Genomic DNA, 27,775 nt, shown 5'->3' on the forward strand with positions numbered 1-27,775 from the left:
TTTACCTGAAACAGAATGATACAAGGCCTTTAATCTGGCCACAGGTAAATTTCCGTGACAGCTCAGAAAAACTGTTAAATGATTCGAGGAAGACAAGAAATCTGGAGGAAACAGATAGCCGCAGAATTTGCCCAACGAGGGTCCAGTTTTTTCGCTACCATCAAAAACTTCCACAAAACATTTATCGCATGTGGGGTGGTCTCTGAGTCTGAATTCTTGGAACTTCAAGTGGATTATATGACGTTGTGGGACGGTTATGAGCCATCTGCAAAGAATGTCATCAAGAGAATGTCCCGGATATAAAGGAGAGAAGAAATATCCCGACTTGTTAGTCAATGTTTCGTTACAGGCTGAAACAGGATGAAAGAACTGTTAGTTGATGAGACAAAATGGAGCTGGTATTTTTTTTGTAACAAAAGGACAGTCTGTAAATATTGTGGCCAATCAGATAATTATTGAAAATATTGAAAACCCCTTACACATTCAAGAAAAAATTGAGCATATTTTGTTTAAACGTGCGATTGCGAAGCGAAGAGGAGGACCAACATTATATTCAACCATGCTGTGATGCTAGGTTCGTGAATCAAACTAAGAAACCGCTGAAGGGAGGTAATTTATCCTTCAAAAAGTCGATATGGAAAAGATGGAAGGTGATGCTTTTGTCAATTTGTGTCAATTTTGTAAAAGGCGACGTCTGTTAGTCCTCTTTTATCCTCCGAAAAGTCGATAAGGCAAAGATGGAAAGTGTCGCTTTTGTTAATTTGTCAGTTTGTGCAGTTTTTCAAGAGTGTAATTTTCATCCCTTTCCAAAAGCTTTCTCCACAATGTGAATGCGGTTTAGTGCACTTAAGGAATGTTTCTACTAAAACCGTACCTCGTTTAGCTGACAGGGGTTTGTGTTGGCAAAGGTTTCCCTCCTCAATGTACAATCCTGCCAATGCTATCAGGTCTTCCCTTGTCTCTGTTTTTCCTTCTATTAGCACCTGTTTATTGTATCAGACGATAGCAAAAATATTTAACAAAAAAATCTCATATTTATGGTCCATCACTGTAACTCGTCATCCTCGAAAAACTAAAAAAAGTGGAGATGGAAATGGAGAAAATTGCATAAACAAAGAACTTTACGCCACGCTACGGAACTGTTTTTCGAGGAGAACTATCGTTCTGTTGGAAAGCTTTATTCGCAGTAAAATACAATGGAAAGTTGCGGGTAATGGGCAACTGGTTAAGTTTTTCTAATACTTTTCTATGCTTAAAACCTGGAAACCATTTTTTTTTATACCGTCAGCACAAACATTTATCCCTTCCGAGCAGAATATGCTCCTAACATAATATCCCGAGACACATACCTGAAACTCAGAGAGAGAATTCAAAGGAACTTTTCCGTAAAGCCAGTTCTTGCCAGTGTTGCTTCCTGAAATCCAGATTGGAATTTTACGGTAGGTTTTTGTCTTCTGGTAAATTGTAAGTGTCTTCTTCCCAGGTCCCCGGAACATGTAACGAAACTTCAGGCACTCACTAGGCCAGTCATGTGATCTATTGTATAGCGGGCTCATGAGAACAGCCAACTGGGTAAACTGGGTGACGTTAGTGTCCACGACAAGTCGGCCACCTGGATCAGAAATAAAATTAAACGCATTTTATTTACAAAAGATCATCGTAAACTCTATCGATAAATTACCAAGAAACAAGGAACATTTAACAACGTGTTGAGCGAACCAACAAAACATCAAATTTCAAGAGCCATCATAGTAGAAAGTTGATTAAATTGCGACATTGATGCAGCGGTTCTTGGTTCAGAGTCGAGCATGGTTCCAAATTTCTTCCCTTGACTAATTTCTCTCAATCAGCTGTAGAACTAATTATAAAGCCTTTCCCAACATGGATTAATAACAAAAGTTTTTTGAATTATGGTGTAACGGAAAACGAGAGTTGGATTTGCAAGGTGAGAAATTGCAACTTTTTTCGCTCGTTTCTTCTTGTGGTTTCGCAGCTCAGTTTCAAAACTCCCTTAACCAGCCAAAAGGATCTTTTCATATCCAAACTTTAGAGCAATAAATTAAGGACTGATTGCAATCAAATTCTCGTCACTATGAACTTGCCTCCTCTATCGCTGCAGGTTCGAAACCATTTTACTTCCACTTCTTTCTGCAACCCTTCTCTGACTGTTTTCCAGGCCTTCACGTCACCATCTTCGCTGTCACATCCAAATGACATGCGCAGTATCTCCTCGACTGGCATTGGGTGACCCCATAGATTGAATCCACTCAATACACCCAAAGCAATTGACGCACTTTCGCTGGAATTTCTGAAACCAATGGTCATGGTTCCTTCCCCTGGGTGCAACAGGTTAAGAGATTGTAGCAATTTTGTTACAACTCTTAAATTTTATGAAAAAAATTATGTAATCATCCGGAAGCTCGTTAACTCACGAATTTAACCCTCAGCTTAATTTTTTGATCGCAGAGGTTAATTGTACCTCGGCGTTCTCGTTTAAAATCAGCTATCTATTACGATAAGTTGAAGATGGTCTAGTTAGAAAGTAAATGTGGAAAAATGCAACGCAAAATCAACCAGACAAATAAAAAATGACACTTTCGCTGAAGCCATTGAGCAAATGTCATTAATTTCTCTACAAAAGGTACCTTCGATCGGCGTGAAATGGAATTCAAATGAACCATATCTTCTCTCGCCGTCTTTGAACACCTGCATGAGCCCCTTACGAATATTCCACAATACACACACGTGGTGCCACATGTCATCTGCTACACCCATCGGTATTTTTCTATGAATAAAATATAAAGATAATCAGGCATTTAAACTGAGTTCATCTATCCATCCATCCATTCATCCATATGGTGGCATGTGGCCACTCACTAAGTTACAGTAGTAGGTGCATTCCAGGATGTATTATCATTGGAAATTGTTACATCTCCTTTACACCTTCTTACACAAACTGGTTCTCGAAAAATTAGGAGTCTTAAGCAGTCTCAGCGATAGTGTCAACCAAAAGAGAAGCTAAGAAATGAATTCGGTTTAATTTGAGAAAATGGCAGCACTGACTGCATTAAAGAATAGAATAGAAACTTGATTTATTCGCTTTCGGTGTTCCACATTTCTGACTCCTGAAGAATTGGCGGTATCCCGTTGTCGTTCTGTAGAGGACGGCCACGAAATGAAAACCACCCGCAGATTATATTTCGGCTCGTCAAACTTTTAGTTTGGTCCTGTCTCGTCCTCGTTGACCTTGTTTATGCAGTTTGCTTAAATTCTCTTTTATGCACCTTCCAAGGGAACAATGAATTAATGAAATATTTTGTTTCCTACCTCCTCCTTTTTTCCATCTGTAATACAAAAGTGTCGTTGCTGACGTAGCATCCCAGTTGCAGCGACTCGCCATGCTCCTTGGAGATTTTATATTCGATGAAAAAACCATCATGAGAGGTCTTTAACCAAAAGCAGAGCGTAAAACCCTTGAGGAGTGGTGAAATTTTCGAGAACGACACATAGCCAAGATCTATATCAGGAAGATGAATCTCGTAGTTTCCTGGATCGAGAGTTCATGTAATGTTAAAAAAAATTTCCTATCAATTATATAGCAAACCATATACAGCTGAAACTCTGATAGAGGATGCAATGACAAGACAGATCCATTTTTAACCTCCATTTAATAAATTTTCATTTCAGAGGGGAAGCATGAAGATTACGTGAAACTTTTTCCTGAATGTACTCAGAAGCTTGCGCTCTAAAACAAAAATTCAGTTTGAGTCGGACCTCCCTTCGCGACTACCTCTCGTTGTGAACACCTCTAGTTAGCGACCACTTTTTCAAAATACCAAAAGTTTCCAAGTCAGATCACAATAGATGGATCCTCTCGTAAGTGACCATCTCTCGCAATTGACCTCTTTTAGAAATTCTCAACCTCCCGTGGGAGACCACTTGACAGACAATCGGTTTTTCTCTCACAAGCGGAAACTGAAAATTGTTTCAACAATTGTTTCGTTAAAGTAGAGCCACTGGAAGTGCTTTCCGAAATGGCTTTGCCGCGTGAATTTTTGCTTGTGTTCGGTTCCTAGAGAATTTTGGACAGCACCACTTGGAATAACAAACGAACCAAGTTTCTTTCACGAGAATTATCCCAAACGCGCTGTACTAAATAATATGTGAGATACAAAATGATCACCATAGATCCTAAGCAAAGTTCTTGTTTTTTTTGCTCGAATACGCCGCAAAGAGTTATTCCTATAGGTTTCCATAAGCGCTGGCCGGGAAGGGTCCGGTCACCATATGAAAATTACTCGAGATATGGAAGCTAGTAAGCGACCACCTTCCGTAAGATATCACTTAGACTTCACATTTCGGATGGTCGCTTACGAGAGGTTCAGCTGTATTTGTGTTCGCCGAGAACAATAACATTCAGAAACATACAAACTAATTAGGTCATGTGCTTCTAATTGACCATATCGCTGCAAATATTACGGTCAAACTCACATGGTAGTAAGGATATCAAGTGTCAGAGTAGTTTAGGCCCTTGGGTTTCACATTTGTGGATTCCAGTTCTAAATCTTACAGTCATTGACTCAATTGGGTTCGTAATCCCTGTGTTAAATGACTCAGCAGCGCATTACAATTGTAGCTGAGATTTTTTCAAAAAGTTAGTTTTGAATTTCCAGTTCATTAGTTTAGTTTCCCCAAACATTAAAGAAGAAAGTTATAGAAATGTAAGATGAATGTATTTTTTATGTAATGTATTAAAAATTTTACCCACCAAAACCACTGGAGTGAACAGAGTCGCCAACACCGCCCCGTTTGTCATTACCAGTACCACTACTGTCGTTCTGATAGATATAGTCAAGTTCCTTCTTCTTGAGACTCTTCCAGCCATGAACATTTTTCCATCCACACCAGTCTTGCGATATGTCACATGGGCTGTCATTTGATTCATTCGCTAAAGGATCAACTGAACTATGATTAAGAAAAGCCTTCCCCGTAAGCTTGAATTCCTATCAAGTTATTTTCAACGGTTCTCCTTGGAAAAATGCGCGTGTTTTTTGAAGGAAACCTCCCCTATTCTAACAAATAACTCTTGAAATGTTCCAAATGTACTTCTCAATAGATCTGGAAAATAGATTTTGCCTTAGTAAGCGGTCTGAGTTTTTTTTTTTATCGTTTTCCAAAGAAGGGTATTACAGCCACTTCGACTTTCGCTTGGCCGCCATCTTAAATAGTGCTCAATGCACTCAAGGTGTAGTTTTTCACTCATGTTGATGCTGAATTGCTGTCGTTTAAAGAAAATTTTAGAGAATGTTTCACAGTTCTTCGTTTTCAGTTAGAGCCGGAGCACTCTTCAAGCGAAGAGAGACAGGAAAGCGAGGTAGAAGAGAATATGGAGAAGCGCCAGGTTAAAAATTCTGAAAATGTCGACCGCCGATCGAACACTTCATGGTGCTCACTGCTCCAACTAATGAGGAAAATCTGCGACACATTTAGCAAAATTTTCTTGAGAAGAAAGCAATTAAGTATCAACAGGAGTATCAAGAAACAATTACACGTCATCAGGCTAGAGTTCATCGCGCGCTATTCAAGATGGCGACCGCGGAAAATTCGCAGTGGCTGTAAGACCTTTTGGAAAATGATAAAAAAATCAGACCACATGGTAAGGCAATTTTTTCTGCCAGATCTATTGAGAAATACATTTGGAACATTTTGAGAGTTACTTGTTAAAAGAGAGGAGGTTCCCTCAAGGTTTTGTTAGAGGATAGAAAGAAGCTACACGGCCGTGCCATTGCCAAAGCCACCACCACCGTCATTGCTACTGCCACTGCTACTACTACTGCTTCTGCTACTCCTACTGCTACTGCCACTTCCACAGCTACCACTGTTACTACCTCTGTTACTGCTACTATTACTGCTACTACTATTGCTATTACTTGTTCTGGTACCACTATTACCGTGTTATTTTGTTACCAACGCATAAAGACTTAGATAAAGGCAAGGGAATCAGGATAGAAAGTGGACGAGAGTATTTTTCTGATGCACTGTCTTTCCAAAAACAAACAAAAACGATTATTTTAGGCGCAGGAAGTTGCAATATCAGACGGTAGTGATTCGTGAATCAGGTACATTACCTTTACAGCCATACAGCTCCACTCTCATGGAGATGTGATATTTCCAAGCTATCGGTCGAAAGCGGATGAAACGTGCCATAATAGGTGGATTAACTTCATGAAAAACAACAGTGTCCATATTTGTGTTTCCGTCAAATTCCTTCATGAAAAGATGGTAATACAAATTATGAAAGGAAAGCTTGTCTCTTTTCACTTCAAAATCATACTATCCTCCTGAACTTATGTAAATGAAAACGGAATCGAAGCAAATGAGAACGAACAAGATCAAACCTTACCGAAACGAAACGAACCGAACAAAACTGAACCCAGCACATTTCAACTGAGCTAAACCTAATCCAACTACACCCAACGAAACCAAGCCAAGCTGAGCCAACTCGACTAGCCTCGCCCCACCCCGCCCTGAATCGACCTGGACTGTTCCGAACCGAGTTTAATCAAACCAAACTCGGCCAAAAAAGATAGGCTGAAGCGAATCGACCTGTTCCAACCTGTCCCTTCTAATCTCGCACTGCCCTGACTCGATTCGATGCGACGCGGCCTGACCCGATACGACGCGACTCCAATCGACTCGCCCCGAGCTCAGCCGACCCCAACCAAACATAATTAAGCCAAAGGATACTAACCTCAGCCAAATGTTTATTTTCTTTTTAATTTTGGATGAGAAAGACAACAGTAATATGACTTTGAGGTGTTAAGTCCAACTTACCTTCTCCTCAATATCTTCTGGTTCCCTGTAATACTGGAAGCTTATTCCATCCCCGCTATGCTGCAGCTTGTACTTCGTTACCCACTCAGGATATGCATTCTGTCCTTGTGTTGCTACACCCGTGACCTTCATGTAATGAATTCCCAGCGCCACTTGAAGCCATTGGTTATCGTCGTTTACGCTGGCTGACCAAGATCCCCGTTTAACGCCTGATCGTTTAAAGTGTAACCTGCCCTGGGAAGGGGCGTGGTGGGCATTATATTGTGATGAAGCAGTGATTTGTTCATCGGAGATAGCTCCATTCTCCATGCCAAGAGGCTTTTTACAATCTAATGGTTCTTAGGGATAAAAAAGTAACGTAGCTATCAGTAAAATAGCTAGAACAGGACAGGATAAACCATAGCCTATACTTTCCGCGTCCTTAGCTGTTTTAACTACGGTTAGAGGCGAGTATGGAGGTGAAAAGAAGAAAACCGTTTCAGTTTCTCCATTCTAATATAGCTTTGGGCGTGACAAATGTTCCCAAAATATTTTGCCCTTCCTCCTTTCGCCATGTAAACCTAAAATCTGAATATTCATTCTCCTTTATGAATGACGCACATTTCTTGAAAATTTAACTCCTGTGTGGGGATTTACGGCTTTCATCTGTTTCTTTAATTGGAATCATAGGATCATTGGCTTTTAGTACAATTACATTCATTTTATTCATATTCTGCGCAACATATCCACGAGTTCACCATAGTGTCACTTTGATTAGTCGTGGGAGTGAGAGGTTAATGGGCACAGCGTATGCCTGCAACGTAGAAAAAGAATGTTACGCGAAGTTCAGTTTATTATGAATACGTAACATCTAGCGTAACCCTTACCTTTACCAGCACTCCAAGGAATCAGTTTGCAGGGTTCTTTGGTGAAAGAAACATTATCAATGGCCAGACATGGTCCATGAGTGAATTTTCTGTTACCAACAAAATGAATCTGTGGTAGGTTATAAAAAGGCAATCATGATGAGCTCAGGCATGTACAACCACGAGAAGATAGGTGTTATTGGAAAAAGGAATATTCGAGTTTAACCCACTCTAGTTCTGGCAACACCGTCTACGAACACCGTCTTAGAAGACACCACGACATCGTTAAATCGTAACCACGTTAAGAGTTTTTCTCCTTCGCAGCCTTTGTGTGGTCTAGACGCTCTCTCACGCGTTTCTTCACAAGCGTGACGTTGCGTGGCGTGACCTAACAAAAGGCCGCAAAAGAGAGTATTAACTACCTGAATTTGAGTTGAGTTGACTGGTATTGGAAGCTGTGTGTAACGCCACATATTGGTCGCCTCTTCTGCATGAAAACGAGGTTGAGTTTTTTTCGTCTTTGTGTTGTTTAATAACACAGTTAACGAAGCTTTGCGCCAGAAACGAAGGCACTTCCATTCATAAACAATGCTGTTGATGATAGGAGACGAGAGAAAACATGGCAGTTCTGATGCTCCAACTGGTAGAGAGGCGTATCCTACTGACAAAAAATACGTGTCGTGTTAAGGAGTGATCTGCTCTGGATACCATATGATTTGGTTGCCGACATTAAAAAGTATACGTGAAATTATAGTGGGGACTGCATTTTAAGATTCCAAAGAATATCCTAACTTCGTAAAGGAAAAATCGTTTTCAAATATGCCAAAAAGTGCGTCCCAGGACGGCGCCATTTTGAAGCTAACCGAAGGTTATTGGATCACTTCAAAGACTTTGTTAAAAAATTCTGTATTTTCTCTTGCAATTATGGGAAGAGGGAAAGCAAACGACCGTTATCGGCGATAAAGCATCATTGTGTTACTGCCAACTGACGATCAAACAGCTTACCTCGCTTTCTCTTTCCCGCCAGATAAGTATTCAGAACCCATCCTTCATGAATGTACCAATCGCACATACTCTCATCAAAATAGCAGTCTGGACTCGCTGGAGACGAAGCATAAAAAGCAGTAGGTTATAGATGCAAATTGCGCTTCTTTTATACTTGCTGAGTTCATATCATTGTAACTAAACACGATTGTTGTTTAGAGTGCTTAATAAAGACTTTAATTATTATTATTATTATTTTTGGCCCTAATACTGACGATACTGGACGGGAAAATAGCGAGAAATCGTGGTAATTCTAGTTAACTTGTCTTAAAACCTTTATTTCTGTTTGGATCACTTTCAATCACCTTAAAATTAAACATACTTTGTTTGAAGATTTTCTCACATGTTCCGTCCAATACGGTGAAGTCATCCACTGCAATATCACCTTTACTTCCAGTACCAACTGTTCCTTCTAGTACAAACTGAAAATAGCAATCTTGATATCAACAAAAATTGACGTCTACAAAGCTTAAATGCGTATTTTGCATTACTTTGTGAAACACGTCTGATTTTAAACCTTTTGCTTTTGGAAAATATATGATTAAGTAAATGAAGATACAATGCACTCTTTTAAATGCCCTTATAAAACAGACCATTCTAAAAAGGAGCTTAAATTTAAAACATCTACATTTAAAGAGCGAGACTTTTGTTCAGCCAGCAGCTCCTGAAGGAGGGTGCACTGTGGATTACGCATTTTTAGATGATTTTATCGTCGTCTTGTATGACTGAATTGTTTAAATAAATTAAGATTTAAGCCTATTTGTCGCATATTTATCGGAAAATTTGATACTTACTTGATACCAACGGGTGCTATTCAGAGCCGTCTGACCATATCGCCAACGATTTCCTTGATCTCCCGACACCATCCAAACAAGCGTTTCTGATTGGTTAGTTTTAAGGTAAATACTCAGATTACCGATGTCCGACCCGTGCATGTGATACCAGAACTTAACGCAAACTGTCTCATTAGGTTCCATCCAGTCGCTCAGGAATCTCGCCTCGTCTCCAAAGTTTCTTCGAGAAGCTTCAATATAGATATAAGAACCTGCAAAAAGATATCGCGCGTCTATTTTTTTTTTGCCTTCGTGAACCAAATTCTGACCCTGATGAACGAGACGGCTGGGTTTTAGAGCGCTCTCCAGTAAAGTGTCGTAAAACCAAACCCAAAGGGATTTCAACAGCCAATTAAAGCGAAGGAAAACACCCTTAAGTTCTAATGAGAACTCGAGGTGAGACAAGCATGCTGCCTTAAGCGCAGGTAACAAATCGTGTGTGTTATTAGATATGCATCTCATTGGTTAATAAGGTGGCACGAGTTTTCGTGACCAGTCACAGAACGATATCAGCAAAGGTATTGTAGTCCTAGATTACTTTAAATTGGTTTGTTCAGTCATAACCGTTATTCATTTTTTGATAGAATTGAATTCGTTTGGAGCCTTTATTTCTGCTTAGCCCATTGTTGGTTCTTTCCTCACTGAAGTGATTTCTTTGCAAAGGCTGCCTTACCATCCTTGCTGAACGAAGTGTGATCGTAACTCGGCCCAGTTCCTTCTGCTGGCGTCTGACCAGAGTCCACGGTCCACTGGAAAGTGGCATTCTTGTCAGGGTTTAGTCCACAACGGCTCGTTTGAAAGTTACAGTTACCTAAAAGGACCAATAGAAACTTATTCACTTAAAAACAGGAAAGAAAACAAACAGGCAAATAAACACAATCATTGAAAAATTATCATAGCTATAGAAATGCCAGGTGATTCAGAAGAATGGAAAAATGAATTAAACAGGTTATTGAGAAAATTTGACACTTTGTGCATGTTTGGACATTTACTTTGTTTAAAAAGCAATTGTTTTGAGTTATTCTTCTATGAGTTAGTAAAAAAAGAGACGTCTGATTAGAATAGCTGACTAGGTCTGCAAATTAACCAAAAGAAAATTAGTATAGAAGAAACACTGAAATCGTTCTACCTCTGAAAGATCTGCAACTATTTTGTCCAGTGGAATCTTTGGAGGTACACGCTAAATCATTAAGATTGCACCTGGTAGAACCTGGAAACCAGAAAGATGAAACGCTACGTGAAAACCACTGCTACGTAAAAGTCTGACTTACAAACTTTTGTTTAACATAATTACACAATTAATAACAATTAACGAGACACTTGGTTTCAAATACGCTGATGACTGTACGATTATTGCTCCGGTATATTATTATAAAGATCACTCTGTAGACTTAATAAATCAGTTTTTACAGTGGGCAAGCCAAAATAGAATGAATTCAAATTCTACTAAATGTAAAGAGCTTATTATGTATAAAAAAGGTCACACTGCCGAGGCCTACAAAAGTATTTTTGGCATACCTCAGACTAGTACAATAACCATTCTTGGTCTCACGTTTCAGCCGAACTGCAAATTCAGTACTCACCTAAAAGAAAAGTTAGGTAAAGCTAATAAAGGGTTATACGTTATCAGATGCCTCCGCAAGGAAGGATGTAGCCAAGCAGAAGTAGATGTTTTATTTAATTCCATTGTCCTACCTAATATCACTTATGCTCTATCTGTGCATGGGGCCTCTGAGTCAGAGCTAACTATAGCCCAGCAGTTTTTAGATCGTTGTTTTAAACGTAAATACATATCTAAGAAATTAGTGATAGGTGACTTACTTAAAACGCAAGATCACAAAATTTGTCGCAAGGTTTCAACTATCCTGAGCCATCCTCTTAGAGCCTACTTCCCTGAGACCAAGATCACGAGGTATAATTTGAGAAATAAATCCCCTGTCATGCCCGCTATTCGCACAAACCGTTTTAAGAATACATTTTTTAATAGAATTGTTTTTAAGTATAATGTAGCTTTGTGAAAGTGTACTTCCTGTATTAGATGTAACATAAGATATGTAATTTTATCTTTTGAACAATAAAGACACACAGACACACAGACTAATGACTGGCTCCCTTCATAAGGAAATCTATCTGAAATTACATATAAACCTCTTCTGATAAGGGAAACCCCTTGGGAATCTTGATATAGGGAATCCTGCAAAACATGCGGAAAACCCCTTACTACGATTTTTCATTCTCTTCAAGACAAGCAAACAACATGCAGACCCTCACTCTTTCTAGCAGACATGGTTACCCAACTGCTAACCGTTTCTTTATGCTTGCTTCACATCCTCATCTTGCTTACCGCATATAGATGGTGTGTTAGTTCCATCCTTGCAGAAGGGTGTTTGACCACAAGTGTCTGACCAGGGAATGCACGATCCATCAAGGCACTGATGACTAGAGGGACATGGATTTTCTGCCAAAAAAAATTATCATCGGTGCATTTATTAACTATCAAACGACGAGAATCTGGAAAATTGCTATTTAATTGGGAATCAACTATCTAATTGACCCGCTTGAGCGTAATAGTCCGGGAAACTGCTGTTTCACTAATAGTCTAGGGTCCCTAGCAGTCTACATTTTCTATACCATAGGGATATCTTCTGCTTCATGATCATTTGACTAAATACAAACAGTCAACTCACGACAGTTGCTTTCATCATCTCCGCCAGAGCAATCCACGTTACCGTCGCACAAGGCCGTTGCTAGGAGACATCCTCCTCCTTTACAGGCGAACATACTGGAAGGACACTCACAATTCTCTTCATCTGAATGATCCTTGCAGGCAAAGTCGCCATCGCACAATAAATTCCTCTTGATACATTCGCCGTTCTCACAGGTAAACTGATCTTCGCTACATTTGAAACCTAACACAACCGGAAAATTTAAGAATCACCGATGGAACAAATGGGATTTGATGGGCAAGTGGAACGTTTGTTAAAAGAAACTGAACGTAAGCACAGAAGTTAATGTAAAGTTTCAACATACATCAGCCATTTTAGTGGTTAACTTTCAGCTGGATGTCTTTCCGTAAGGTCAAAGATTGTGTAGCTGCGGTCATTAGCTTGAAACTAAAGCTATTTTTCTGCCATGAATCATCCAAAACAGATGCACATAGAATAATCAAATATTTAATTAGCTGTTATTTCTTTCAAACGTCTGGGCACTGAATGCCATTTACTTCATCGGCTTGTAAAAATACAGGTAACAAAGATAAATAACAGAAAGTACTTCACGAATTCATCATGAAAAACAATGTTCTTAATTTATTTTGAAGCCACCTTTTACTTTTAATTAAAACATAATCACCTGGTTGGGCAAAGTAGGGTCGTAGTGAACAATTCTCAGTAGTTATAGTGACATCATCTAATGCAACGTTAATTTCGTCTTCAAGAACGCCTTCTCCTTTAAAAATTATCTAAAAGAATAAACCCCATAAGAAATATCAAGCTTTGATTAAATGTGGTGACGTGAGTTCATTTCGTCCCCATTTCTCAGTTCTAACCTGAATTCCTTTGGCTCCATGCCAAGCAACCTGAGCCGCTGACCATCTTTTACCGTGGTTTCCAGTCAAATTCCATATTAACAGATCCTCTTTATTTGTCTCCCGTAGATAAATCTCGAGGGTCGGCTTCGACTTAGCAGGCATGAGGTAATTGAAACGCAGACACAGGCCCACGGATCTATGGAACGGTTGCCATGGCAAGAAAGGACTGTCCAATTGTGCTTTGTAAGGGCCATCAATAAAAGCAAAGCTACCTATATTGTAAAAAGGAATCTTGTACAGTTGCAGTAACGCATCGCGTTTTCAGTGAGCCAAAGCTGAAAGGACCTGGGAAAGTGTGCCTGGAACGTGTAAATGTTCATTGTCTCGCCAGGAGAGTTTTAAAGAAACAAAACTGATTTTCAAGGCGGCTGGAATAGCACAGCAGCCAGAGCCTATCACGTTTTCTGCCACTACTCATACTCATGGGGTACGAAAGACAGACACATGGAGTATCTGGCAACGGAAAAGATTTGTGCCTTCAATATTCTTCAGATTTGTGCATTTTTGCCAAATTGACGCTCCTGTCAAACTACGTGATCATGAATCAGTACCTATGTATAGCTCTGAGATTTCCCTCACTCCTTACAACTAACCTGAATAGTTAACAAAGGGTTTAGCACTGGTTAAGTTCCACTTGTTGGGCATGTCATCAGGGTGTGTCCATCCACGACAATAAGATTGGAAATAACACTCTACTAACACCTTGGCTAGGAAGTAGATAAATAAAGTTATCAATATTATTATTTTTTTAAGTCAGAAGACATGTTAAAAATTACACGAGAAAGGACTTCACCTTGAAGATGCAGATGACCTAATACCCTCTGATCGACAATACTCTCCAGATTACTTGCAAACGAAGAGGAAACCTGTATTGATATGCAGAAATGTTAGGGGAATAGTAAAATGAATAATATGGTTTGTATAAGGACCCTTCCTTTGGTTGTACACAGTCAGTACATCTATTCCTCTAAATTTCAAGGATGAGCCATCTTGACCTCTCGCTTTGTCAATAACGCCTATATACTGACCTTCACTGTAAAATTTCCTGGCTGTTTGACTGTGTCAAAAACAGCCGTGAAGGATGTGTTTACACAATAGAGGTTCACTGCTGGGTTCACTGTTATGTATTGTCCTAGCGTTGAGATATTCAGTTGTAGCGGGCAGTCTGGGCAATACAAACCATCACAACAGAACTGGAAGAATCCTATTTGAAATGAAAGTAGTGACGTTTGTACGCTAGGTTTGACGTCTATCAGAGTACCATATTATTTGGGTTTTTTTCTCCATCGAGTCGGATGAAATGGTGTCAGACTCATTCTCGTCAATTAACAAGGTTCATTTTTCACAACTTAAGCCTCTTTTTGGATAATGGTTTCATAGATAGTACTTCCGAGTTTACACATGACAGGCTCACTGGCTAGTTCACCATTATGTTTTCTCCTAGCGTTGAGATGTTCAGCTGTAACGGGTAGTTTGGGCAAAACAAACCATCACAACAGAACTGGAAAAATCCTATTCAAAATGAAAGTAGCGATGTTTGTATGTTAGGTTTGACGTCTATTAGGGTACCACGTTATTTCTGTTTATTTTCTCCACTGAATTGGATGAAATGGTGTCAGACTCATTTCCATCGACTACCAGGGTTCACTTTTTTACAATTAAGGTATGGATCGCACTTGGGCAAAGTTTTCAACTTTGCCGGCAAAAAAACCACAAAAATTTGAAACCGCAACCGGAAAGCAAACTTCTGGTTTCAACTATCAGGGTCGCACTAGGTGAAAAAATATGTCAGTGATGACACTTTGATAAACCAGACACATGTCTATCCACGTGTTATGGGGAGAGAGCAGTGAGCTGAAAAAGGAAAACAAACGTGAAAAAAATGCGTCCCGTTGAAGCATTGTTAATAACGATCACGGTGATGCTTATTCTTCTTATTCAATTGAATAACGTGCACCTTTTTGTCTTTCGTATGATGTATGAAAGATGGGTTAACACCTGTTTAACTGTTTTGACTGCCGCTATGAAATTGGTCCGCTAGTTCGACGAGCTCCGGAGACGATGATGAAGCGGAATTCTGCGAAGGGCTCTCAATATTTCCAATAGTTGCCCCATCAGGACCACAACTTTGGCCTTGAGGGTACACATATTGTGAATACTCTACGTTGCCACCGAAATAAACCGGGAACTGTGATAAATTGTAATAATAAAATCCACGTCCGTCGATGGTAAAGAAAGAGCGCGAACTGAAGTAGATCTCGCGCGCTGTTAATTTTATTGTATATTATCTGTTTGCTGTTTACTGACAAGCGATGACAGTTACCGCTGTGATAGCTAATGTTTAGCCCGAGTTTTCCGAAATCTGCCTGCCCCACCCAAACACTACGGCGTCTTTGATGTTTTGGCCGGTTTTCAAAGTTTTTGCGAACCGGAAAAGTTAGGGTCGCATTAGGCAATGTGCCCCGATGACAGATTTTTACACCAAAGTGACCACATTCACACCAAACTTTGCCGAGTGCGACCCATGCCTTTAAGCTCCTTTTTGGATAGTGGTTGCAAACGGAAACGGAAACGTCGACACAAAGATAGAATACACTCTCCCTATAATAGCAATACTAATAATAACACAGATTATTGATCTTAATGATGATTATTGTAATACTAGCTAATGTTAAAAACGACGATAATACTGTCACAGTTTTTAAAACTGTGAAAGAGAAGCTGAAAGACTCGTTGAGAGGTAGGTGATTTTTGATAGTAATGCTTAATTATTCGTGGTAATTTAGAAGTGCATGAATCACCACTAGTAACATGCAAGACCTGATCAACTCACCTGAAATGCGCAATTCCGTACCAACGAAACCAGGTATGGATGATTCGTGATTTTCAAGTGTCACTTCTAGTCTTCGTGTCCCTATCAGAATTGAACGAAGCAGCAGCTTTAATAATCAGTACAGTGCACTTCTGAATGATTCTTGCTTCCCGGCCCTGACAGCTGACATATCTAACAACAGAAGCGCACATCATACCTGGTTTAGTCCAAAATAGTCTTTTTCTTGGAATAGGTCGTTCATATTCACCATTTGGTCTACGCATGCCCAAAGATACGTGGTCTCCGCCTCCCTTGTCTTGCATAAAGACCTCCATTTGGTAAACGCGGCATTTGTCCAAAAATATTGGTTGTGATGTTTGCTGGGCTTTGTATCTTAAAAAAACAAAACAAAACAAAACAAAACAAAACAGCGTAAATGATCTAAAAAAAAGAACACTCAGTAACCTTGAGGTGAATACCTAAAAGCCTGTGGCTGTTTTCTCTGTATATGAAACGAACAGGAGTAAGGCTACTAAGCGCTGGACTGTTGTGCGGAAGGTCGAGCGTTCGAGCCCCTGCCGGACCAACACTCAAGGTCTTTAAATAATTGAGAAGAATATGCTACGTTTATTTAACATCAAGAAATGGTTAGATATTCTAGTCTTCTCGGATAGGGACGAATAAATAGAGGTCCCGTATCCTGCAGGGTTAGGGTTAGGAGACGTTAATTTCCCACGCACGAGATTACTGTGTGCTGGATGTCCTCCCCTGGGGTGGGATGGGTGGGTTTCCACATTTGCATTTAAACGAGCTATCGTTTATATGCGATATGTGGTTAATTAAAACTACTTACTTACTTACTTACTTCCACCCTTTCCTTGGTTAGTTACCTTCTATTTGGAAAGGTTTACTTTGTGTACTTTCAAAAAGAGTGTCGTAAAAAAGACCACAGCATGAAGATCGCACAAAGGTTCTGACTTAGATCCGGAATTTAGGGTGCGTAAGAATTGGTCGAAAAAATTTTTCCCGAATATCTTTAAACGTACTATGATGCACATCGAAGTTTCAAGCGACCCTAATCGTGTCTATTATTCTTCTGCGTGTCTTACTTGTCCCATTGTTGATGGTCAGTCCAACTGTGAACGGTGATGATTAGTTGCCTAGACACGGTCTTTTCTGACTTCTTATCAACAGTTTCAATGCCTTCCTCAGTAACGTGGTCCATCCATAGTTCACCTAAATCATCGCATGCCACGTAAAATGTGTAATTACCACTCTCAGGAACCTGTAGAAGGAAGGACGAAAAACAACCTAAGGCTACACGAGATTGCATTTTCGGTTACTTCTTTTCAGCGACACTATTTTGTTGTCTCTCTGTTTTTCCACCCATTCAAGGTCACGCGATTTTGTACCAGTCCCACTGCACGGATGGAGGTTATGAAAAAGCAAATGCAATTTTTCGACTTCTGTATTCATTCAGATAATGAAACCCTATCTCATTTTTCTGTTACACGATTTTGGTAGATGACGATTTCATGAAAGCTTAAGGGTGAGGCAGTCATTAACTACACAGAAAAATCTGTTTTTAGTCGTAGAGACGATTTTGTGGAGTTGGTTGATGACTTGTATTCACAGTTATAGTGAAAAAATTACCTGTAAGTAACCAGTCAAACGTTGAATGTAATTGTCTGCCACATTTACCGGTGCATCGAAATCTCGAAGAGTTATTTGGCTTTGTGGTTTACTTCCGAAAGCAGGATCTTCGCCTATACGTGGTTCCTTTAGAGTGTCGTAGTTAACGTTGTACCATGTATCACGCCAAACTCCGTGGATTTCGCTGGTGAACTCTACAAAAAGAAGATAGATGGAAGCCAAATGAACGAAGATGAACATACCATAGGAACAAAAATGGCATTTGAAATGTATGATGTGTACAAGACGTTACAAGTTTTGGACGACAAAGAGTTATCGCATTATCCCTGAAGCTTTGCAATCGTTCGTTGGTCAGTATTATGAGTATATGTGTATATTCATCTGGATAACTGTTCTGAAATTTGCTATGTTAACAGTAACAAGCAAGGTAGGACATTATAAATCTCGTTCCATTATCTTGTGATCAAACGATGCGGCAATTATAAAACAAACCTGCGTCATAGACCTTTCTCTTACGGTTCCTTTGGAAGAGGAAACCTCGCAGACACGCTTAAAAGGCCATGGATACCATAGTTGTGTGCACACTTTGCTTTAATCGTTTTTAAAATTAGCTGCAACTGGTGAAACTTACCAATTGTGCGAATCATAACCTGGCAAAGAACTAGCGTGACATTGCTACCAATCAACTTGAATGTCACGAAACGTCCACGCACTGGTGGAGAACAGCTTACTTTGTAGTCTCGCGGCTTTCCATAGGACACGGAATTGGTACAAGATGGATGTAAACTGGTTTCATCAGTGGATACGCCGATGCTAAGAATTCCATTATCTCGTGGACAGCAGTCGAGGTTTTCGGTGATCTCAACAGATTCAACGAAGAGAGGCTTTTTAAGGGTCACCTGCCACCAAGGGTTGGACTCCTATTCGAAATGAGGGCAAGAGAAAAGCAATGAAATAATGAGAAGAACGACAAACAAGTCAAATATTCAAAAAAACAAACAAACAACCATCACAAGGACGGACAGACGATTGTCTGAGTCACCATCAATCAAAGATTCAGATCATTTCATTTACTTTGATAAACGAACTAGCGATGTTTATAATATAGGTCATGTGATATCTCTCCTATTACATCATCTCTTACCTTTTTTGACCTAAAACATGTGGAAAATGATCCGTCAATCGCCAGAAAAGGATAATTTGGTAGCAGAACACTCGATCGTTGGAGCGAATTTTGACGTGATAAGGAATTTTCTGAGAGATAAAAAAAAAAATGGTGAACTAAAGAATCCGTTGATACCAGTTAATTTTAAGAAAATTACTTCTTGAAGAGTAAGAATTTTTTTTTAAAGTCTTAGGTCGTATCAGAAATCGGTTTAAATGAGGATTTTTTTATGTCTTACAATAACAGTTTGTTGATAACAACCTAATTGGCTATTGCATGCCAAACCATCTCACTGGAAGTATAGACTTTGGGACGTACCAGCACGTTTGGAGCACAGAGCATTCTTGTACGTTTTGCAGTCTTCATTCTTGATTCTTGACGAATTAGCTGAGAGAACTGCACAACTCTGGTGTCCATGGTAACCAGAAGGATATGCATGCGTCCAAAAGGAAGCGTTCAACGGGTTGCCATCGATCCAAACCCAGTCGTCTCGCGCCGAAAAACCAATAAATAAGTTGTACGGCTTTGGCCTCATTCCTTCCAGCTTGTTAGATATGGCAGATCTCAAGCCTTCCCGAGATACTTTGGCTAGTGTACCACCTTTTCGACTGCAGTCTATTTGAGCGTCTTTCCATGAAAGTGCGCTCTGGGTGTGAATAAAGAAACAACCGCCATGGAGATGGAAGAAATTTGGACCACATTCGAATTGTGCTGTGACAAAAAGTTAAGGAAAGGATTTTTAATATGAGACTTTCCATACATTTGCATATACAGGCGAACCTCGATTATCCGGACTATTCGATTATCCGGACTATTCGATTATCCGGACTTTTTTCTCTGTTCCCAATTATTTTCATGAATATTAGTTAGTTGTGATCTTGAAAACTTAGAGTTGCAAAAAGGCCAATAATCCTTTCAAAAGACTGTTGAAACAGTGTATTATCCTGTGCGCTTTTCAAAATTCGCAAGTGCGACGAGACAAAGAAATATTCGGATGCGTTATTTGTAAATACATACAGGCTGTATAGATATCACAATTAAAATGATGTTTTCTTTGCTGTATACCTTTTGTTTACATTTCTATCTCATTAATATTCATATTTTCGATTATCCGGGCTCTCGATTATCCGGACTATTTACGGAGGTCCCGACGAGTGCGGATAATCGAGGTTCGACTGTACCAAGGCTCTATAAAGTCCTCTGGTTAGTAATTGTTATTTATACAGGGTGAACCCTTTGGTCAGCGAAAGGTCTCTTTAAAGACCTATAAATCAGTACTTTTGAAGGTTTTCAGCAGTTTTAGTTTTTAAGGATATATTTGCATTCGAGGCATGTAGATATATTCAGCAGAAAGATTGGGGCTTTTTAGCATTTTAAGCAATAGAAACGTTTTAAATGCCATTACTCATTGATTTGTGAGTAGAAGTATTCAACAACTCACCAGTTTGATTACACCTTGACTTGACTTTGATTATTTGGTCCACAGATAATGCCTGATCGTACACCTGTAAACAGGATATCCTGCCACAAAAGAACTTATTCGATCTGGTCGAACCTCCAATCAGCACTTCTGAAGCAGTACCTAGTTCCATTTTTACTTTGAGAACTTTTTGGGTGACTACGCTATTATTGACAAAAATAGTTGCAATCCCTGTGTGGTAATCGTACGTTGTTCCAATAAAGTTCCATATGTCTGAGTTCAAAATGTTTTTCTTGTAGAGAAAATATTCCTTTGAAGTTTTCCTATCCATGTATGTCACTTGAACACCAAGTGATTGATGAACCACCATCAGCGAGGAAGTGGAAAATCCATTAACTGTTTCATATTTGTAAATATACCCAGTGGAGTTTTGAAGATACACCCAAGCAAAAATACTAGTAGAGAACCTTGTGTCAAGTTCTCCGTTATTTTTAAGGTGCAAGAAACTGTCATTTAGACCACTGAAGAAGAAGGAGCCATTTTGATTTTTCCAAGGACCAGGCGCAAACGTAATTTTATTAGACTTAGCTTCAGTGGCTCCATTTGGACTCAAGTCCACCGTTCCATTTGCACCCCTCAGAGTAAAAAATGCCACTGGCATAGGAACATCTAAAATAAAAAAAATAACGATTATTAAAATTTTTTTCTCATGATTGTCAAAGGACAATGGTATTTAATACGTTTAGTATAGTCGGTAAAACATTTTGGAAACAGAGCAATCAGGTAAGGTACGTATGCTCTACCTTAGAACTCATTCTGTCTACATGTTCGTATTTCTTGCTAATTTCTAATATCTTATTCAAGGACAGATATCTCAGCAACTTGTACAACCTGAGGCTCTTGAGCATTATCTCAGAATGGAATACCATACTCGAAATCAACGCGAAGAGGACTCAAACTCGGTATCAAATTACAATTAAACATTGAACTTTTCATAGTGTTACTCTGGAATCAACCAAAAATTATTACCATAAAGACGTTTTTATTTGGGGAACTGAAATACTCTTTATTGGATAGATTTTGAATTTTAAAACGTATCGCTGGTCATCATACCAAGTGGCTGTTCACAGATGTACCCTTTCAAACTATTGCACGGTTGATCGTTCCATCGCCATCCATAACCAACCCAGTCTGAAGACGATCTTATCCCATTGTAGAAAGACCCACATTTTCCATGTCCACTCGGTTCTCCCGGGCCCCAGAGATTATTCGTGTCAGAAACCATCTGTCCATCTATCCAGACCCAATCAGTGACCTGAGTGGTCAATCCAAGATGAATTCCACCGTGAATGTCAAATTTTAGTTCTCTCATTCTATTGGCTACGGCGTCCATCGTTGACTCGTCATTGAAGACAGCAAGGTCGGCGTTGGATTGGTGGCAAAAGTTCCGTGCGTCACTCCACTTAAAGGTTGATGTTAAATAGAACAGAAAACACGAAGTACCAGCTCTGTACCAGCCAGGTTCGCATCCAAAGGTTATATTATCGCCTAAAAAATAAGACCTGAGTTTCATTTCTACGGTACAGTCCGAAAGACATCAATTATCAGACATTGGTTTCTTATTTATGTCACCATCGCTCGTCTAAAAGGTTCCTTTCCCTTATCTGCTCTAAAAGACGGCTTCATGAATGAGCTTTACAACCACTGGTTAGGTTTTTTCAGTCTATGGCGTTCGAGCAGAAAAAAACCCTTTGCGAGTGTCATCTTCGTTTGCATTCTCACCTGGTTTAGAAACATTAAGAGCATAAAAGGAGAATACAGTTTTTCTCCGACAGCAACTGTCATTTCGGTGATTATGAAGACTCATCATCTGACCATGCGGACCTCTATCAATCATATAAATCTTTCGAGAGTTTTTCTCTGCTTCACTGCTTAGGACAACAACATCTAGTGGAAAGCTTGTGTAATTAACAACATCCAACTTTGGTGTGAAGAAACTTTTTTCCTTCGACACTGCAGGGTAGACAAAGTATGGCTTCTCTTCCAGATTTCCCCGAGGTCTTTCCAGAGTGAATCGAAATTCCTCGGAGTAAAGGCTGTGGTCGGAGGGCTGCAAACCTATTCGAAAGGTCTGGCCCTTGTGGGAAGAGACGTAAAAGGTTTTTGATTCTAGAAATGAGACAGGTAAGATAAGAAATCATATGATACAAGATTATGTAAAAGGTGGAGGTCAAGTCTAATTGCAAAGGTAAGATAGAGAGGGAAGGAAAAACTACATAAATTCAGACATTTTGATATTTGGAAGATATACACCTGGCTGAAGATAAAAAAAGGCAGCCTAAGATTGCTTAAGTGACTAGAGACACAAAACTATTTTAAAAAAGAGGACAAAGATATGCCTTTAAGAGGGTTAGTCATCTCAATTTAGCCATTTAAGACATATTCACTTAATAATGCAAAGTGAAACTCAAAACTGAAATGACGAACCCAATGCATTATTTAAATGGGACAGAGATGTACCTTTTTGGAAACAAGTTCCCCTTTGGAAGGTGAGGTCGTCAAGTGCTGCATCTCCATAATAACTTCTGCCTCTGATACCATCTATGACTACCTAAAGAAGACAATCGAGGTAAAATCGTGCCTTGCTACCAGCACTTCTGTAAAATATCAGTCTTGCGGGGTACGTCATCGATGAGGACACTCATGGTACTTAGTAAATGAAAGGCATAAATGCTAGGAATTGTTCAAAACTGATCTATATAGAGTTATTTACGTGGTTGTAAAATTATAAAAACGTTTTTAACTTCCCATAAACCTACTTTATACCGTCTCGTCTCGTTGAGATTAATTTGCTCGCGTATCCATTGATCTCCTCGATCCTCAGACTGAAGCCAAACCGGTTTAATTCTGTTTTCCTTATGGCTCTGTACGTAGATAACAACACAGCTCATGGTGGAACCAAACATGTGATAGTAAAATGTCATGCATTGTGGTCCCTGCATCCATGGACTTTCAAGCCTTGCTGTGTCTCCATGGTGTCTAGGAGCCGAAGCCTCAATATAAATAAACTTCCCAGATCCTATGTTTGGAAATAAGATGATGAAAAAGGATCTGATGACATCTTGACCCGCTTTATGACATCGTTCTTTCAGATTAAGTTTCTTACTTCTCTCTCTAGTAAAACCTTCACGTTTCAAAACCGAAAGAAAAACCGGATCACGCAAAGAGCAAGCACAGTTTGTCATACGCGATAATGAAATAGAACTAAGAGAGATGATTAAAAAGATAAAGTTTCGTAGGTAAAAATTCCCTGTTTGTTTCTTGTTACTCAAACCCTTATTTTCTTCGCAAGGAGACCTTCTTCACTTTTGTCTTCAAGTTGGAACTTCTTCAAATGTCATTATAAACCATTTGTGCTCTCCTTCACAAGCGAAATCTGCTTTTATCGTTTTCGAATTTTTTAAAATTTTGTAAAAGAACATAATTTTTTTTGAGAGATGATTAAAGGGTTTTCTAGTAGCCTCCGGATGACAGCGTTGGTGAAATTTGGTTTTGTTCGATGCAAGCTGATGTGAGTCAGTTTAAGTAGCAAAATAGCATAACTTTTGACGGTTAGCTGTTTTTTCTTGTCTTTTATTTAACACATTTAGACATAATGTCATCTTAAACTAGGTTCTTTAGTATGGCAAAAGTAAAATCAAAAGAAGCAAATATATTTTTTTTTATCACTTTTCACAGCATTACCTGATGTATGATCAGCTCTTGGCCCAGTATTAACGCTTGGAGTGGACATTCCAATTGACCATTGAAAAGTTGCCTTTGCATCCGGCTTCCACAAGCAAAAATGGAAATCAAAGCTGCAATTTCCTAAAAGAGAACAAAGAAAAAGATAAGAATTGTTGGTGATTCAATTGTGGTATAGTTTTGTATTAGACATTTTCAAAACGTAAACACTAAAAAATGGAAAAGAACATTAAAAAAAAAAACAAAAACAAAACAACAACAACAAGAAACAAACAAACAAACAAGAAAAAAATGGAATAGCGAGACATAATGAAATACAAATGAGTCATAATTCATTTTATTATATCGCTCGCAGCGCCCGTGGGCAAGATGAAGCGAATCCTGTGTTCTGATTGGCTACCCGAGCGGGAGAGATGGGCCCATCTTTCCCGCTCAGGATTGCCCGCATTGATCCCGCACATGAAAAAAAAAAAAAAAAAAAAAAAAAAAAAAAAAATAGAACTAGAACTACGTTCGTAATTCTGGACAATTTTTGCGATGGAAACGCAAAAAGTGGCAAAAAGTAGTCAAAACAAAGAAACGAAAACGACTCTCATGAGTTTGTTGTGCTACAAACACAGGTGGCTTTCTCTTCAGGCTCTCGAAATAAACAAATCATTCCTAATTCTTATTAAAGCAAAATCTTTTAGCGATATAAGAAATCCTTTATGAACTAAGCTTGTTCGGTCAAGATGACTGGATTAATATCCAGTCACCTTGACCTCGTTCTTTTTTCTTATTTTTATGGACTCGATCCATAAATGGACCTCGGTCCATAAAAGGTCCATAAAAGGTCCTTTTATGGACCTCGGTCCATAAAAATGCCGAAAAAGAACTAGGCTAATATCCAGCCATCTTGACTGAATAAGCTTGGTTTATAACGGATATATCTTGACGTCAGTTCGACCTCAAATTATAATCAAAGATTCACAAGGGAGTGAAATGGAGAGCAATGTCTTTAATCGGAGAATTATGAAAAAACGAATGTGAATGTTGAAAGATACCACAGAAATTCACCAAGAAAATCAACTAAGCAGTGCTGCAAGTTATTGTAAAAGAAATTGTTTAGCAGATATGTACCTGACTGATCGCTTGAGGTTTCGGTTTGATTTACACACATTCCATCCGTCAATATCACATCATCGACTGCAATGTCTCCTTGGTAACTCTGGCCAACGACTCCTTGCAGTATTACCTGAAAAAATGTTGTAAGAGAGATTTTTCATTTATTCTTAGCATTTTTGGTCTCGTAGACTATGCGATTTATGCGTATTGGCATTACATTTGATTCGGTGTTATTATTATTTCAAATTGTCTAGACGTACACTTGTTTTTACAAGAACGCCCGCAAAAAACAAACAAGGACAATTTCTACGCCTCGATAGCCCATAAAATCTTCTTCACAATTGAAAGAAACGTGGAAACGCTGGCACGATATATAAATTTTATTATTTCGAGTAAATTTCTTTAGTTTGCCCATCTATTTCCCTTTCGACCGTTGTTGATTTTCTTCTGATTAGTTTTCGGTTTGAAGCTGTAGCACAGACATCTAACTTAATTTCCTGTCTAGACTGTCACGAACAAACCTGGCCCAAATTATACGAAAAGTTGATTGACCTCAGCCGGATTCTGGTTGATGCTTTTTCTCCTTAGTTTCTGTGGATGGGTGTCATAAACTTACCAGGATCATCGAGTGATGTCAAGGGTAGAGGAAGCTGGGAATGTAAGGCTGCAGAGGAAAGATTTTCTGTCGAGAAACTCATTCCACTAGAGTAGATTACCCTATTGAATCCATGAGATAAATCTTACCTGAAACTCGCCCACATAAGGTATATCAACAACGGCCTTTCTCCACTTATTTCCTTGGTTTCCATTCCTTTCCCAAATCAGGTAATATTGCTGTTGTCCGGCGGCCCTCATGAAGACATGAAGTCTTCCTATGTGTATTCCATACATGTGATAAAAGAAGTGCAAACATTTTGGTCCCCAGATGAAAGGACTCAGCAGCTCTGCGAACTGATTTTGTTTTGCTGGATGTGAAGCATTGATGTGGATGTAACCTCCACTTCCTGTAAAGATATGTGCAAAGAGTTACATGCACTGATAAGCATCCGCAAAAAGAAAAACTAAGTGTATTATTGTAGTTAATTTACAACAGCAACACTTGCCTCAGCTTTAAGCTTAAAGTGGAGAAAAGTCACCCTAAAGCGGTGAGCAGATGGTAGAATTCGGTTGAGATGTTGCTCAACTTGCAAAAAATATTTTACCTACTCAGTAAATACATTAAATGGAAGGCGGATAAACAGTTAAATTAGCAACATCACATCCTACCATTCAAGGCTTAACCAGTGGTAATAAAGCTGGTAATCATTTTCTCGACAGATAAACGTGGATAATATGAAAAGGAAGTCAGCAGAGTCAACCTTGGAGATTGTTATTCGGGAGAAACTCTTACGAAATGTTTCGTTCTGAAGAATAATTATCAATCAGAATACCAAGGATGGGTTAGAGCGGAAGGAAAGGTTTTTTTGAGCCATAGGAAGCTTTTTGACCATCGTTAAATTCCTAATCCCTTTCCAATTCATGACAAGATATCGTTTGCGATCAAGCACTTACCTGTGTGGTCTTCAGTCGGTCCAGTCCCTCCGCTTGGTGTTCCATCTCTTCTTAGTATCCAATCCATTTGGTCTGCGTGGAGATTACGCCATCCGCAGTAACCCTCATCAAAGGTACAGTTTACTAGAATTTCAAACGGTTAAGAAGGACGGAAACATCAGCGAAACAATAAAATGTAACATTATTTGCATGGCCAGAAATTAAGAACGGTTACTTTTCGCCAGGTGACTAACACCAATAGCGCATGTAGATTTGTTAAAAATGCTTCGCTTACTCAACTAAAGACGTTTGAGAAAAAAAATTGTATCAAGTTATAAGAATTTACCTGACATTTATCTTTTTTACGTACCTTCAAATGCCCCAACTAGCGTGATATTCTCAGGGGTGACGCACGTTAAATTCGAACTAAAACTAATATCATCAATTGCGATATCAGCAGTGTAACTTGTGCCTGCCATACCTTCAATTATGACCTGAATAGAAATGATATAAGCACTGTCAGAGTCACAATTTAAAAGTGTGGTTGACTAATTTATATAACGAATTAGGAGGACAAGGAAATAGTGAAGACTTTGCGGGAGTTGGAAGTGACGGAGGTTAATGAAGATGCTTGATGCTTATTCGAATGAATTGTTACGAAGTGGTATAGCAAAAAATTGAGACTTATGGGTGACTATGAATACAATGGTCAAATAGGATGTAATAGCACTCCAAAAATCATCTTTGATCCTTGAGAAGATTTCTTTTTTCGCACCACATGGTTTAATTTATTAAATGAGATTTGCCTCGCTACCTGGTAACTTCCGCCGTAATTCAAGGTCGTGCAGCCCTCAGTCCAGTTGTTGGATAATTTACCTCCATGACGGCTCCATACTCTTAATTCTTTTCCCATCTGATCTTTAATATATACAGACAGACTCTCAATGGTACTGCCGTACATGGAGTAGAAAAACGTTAAACGCTGTATGCCTTTCATCCAAGGACTGTATAACTTGGCCCTCTCTTGATATCTACGTGAAATGAAGTTTCTATGTAAATGTACCAGCCATTTCCTGAAAGAAAATTTAGTTGGAACGTTAACTTGGAAATATAGACTTTGACTGTGGGCGTCCAAAGTTAACAAGTTATCAAGCGTTACCTCTGAAAAAATGAAAAGGCCATGGATTTGAATGTTCCTATAC

General features: G+C 39.1%; 3 protein-coding genes across 3 annotated transcripts; 1 reads left to right on the forward strand and 2 right to left on the reverse strand.

Moving 5' to 3' along the window:
* Window positions 1-764: 764 nt before the first annotated feature.
* LOC148732095 (uncharacterized) lies at window positions 765-2,781 on the reverse strand. Its single transcript, XM_088756578.1, has 4 exons — window positions 2,646-2,781; window positions 2,103-2,336; window positions 1,350-1,612; window positions 765-983 (listed from the first exon to the last, which is right to left on the reverse strand). Exons 1-4 carry the CDS (start codon window positions 2,773-2,775, stop codon window positions 765-767), a joined length of 846 nt encoding a protein of 281 aa, XP_088612704.1. The 5' UTR covers window positions 2,776-2,781.
* A 542-nt stretch (window positions 2,782-3,323) lies between these two features.
* On the reverse strand, window positions 3,324-27,755 carry LOC148732096 (MAM and LDL-receptor class A domain-containing protein 1-like). The gene is made up of 37 exons (XM_088756579.1): window positions 27,733-27,755; window positions 27,388-27,646; window positions 26,944-27,067; window positions 26,595-26,717; window positions 25,788-26,047; window positions 25,059-25,173; window positions 23,940-24,062; window positions 23,015-23,274; window positions 22,716-22,806; window positions 21,978-22,364; window positions 21,309-21,743; window positions 20,217-20,864; window positions 19,094-19,486; window positions 18,755-18,864; window positions 18,242-18,530; window positions 17,611-17,804; window positions 17,067-17,242; window positions 16,175-16,350; window positions 15,979-16,059; window positions 14,174-14,349; window positions 13,939-14,011; window positions 13,735-13,852; window positions 13,104-13,353; window positions 12,908-13,016; window positions 12,244-12,465; window positions 11,901-12,014; window positions 10,686-10,766; window positions 10,230-10,367; window positions 9,518-9,768; window positions 9,046-9,145; window positions 8,685-8,780; window positions 8,102-8,340; window positions 7,701-7,809; window positions 6,835-7,163; window positions 6,129-6,267; window positions 4,769-4,948; window positions 3,324-3,547 (listed from the first exon to the last, which is right to left on the reverse strand). The coding sequence occupies exons 1-37, from the start codon at window positions 27,753-27,755 to the stop codon at window positions 3,324-3,326; spliced, it is 7,215 nt and encodes a 2,404-aa protein (XP_088612705.1).
* LOC148732097 (uncharacterized) lies at window positions 10,782-11,649 on the forward strand. The gene is made up of 2 exons (XM_088756029.1): window positions 10,782-10,793; window positions 10,873-11,649. Exons 1-2 carry the CDS (start codon window positions 10,782-10,784, stop codon window positions 11,572-11,574), a joined length of 714 nt encoding a protein of 237 aa, XP_088612155.1. The 3' UTR covers window positions 11,575-11,649.
* Window positions 27,756-27,775: the final 20 nt, after the last annotated feature.

The sequence above is a fragment of the Stylophora pistillata genome, chromosome 4 (genome assembly GCF_964205215.1).
Source record: "Stylophora pistillata chromosome 4, jaStyPist1.2, whole genome shotgun sequence".
NCBI lineage: Eukaryota > Metazoa > Cnidaria > Anthozoa > Scleractinia > Pocilloporidae > Stylophora > Stylophora pistillata.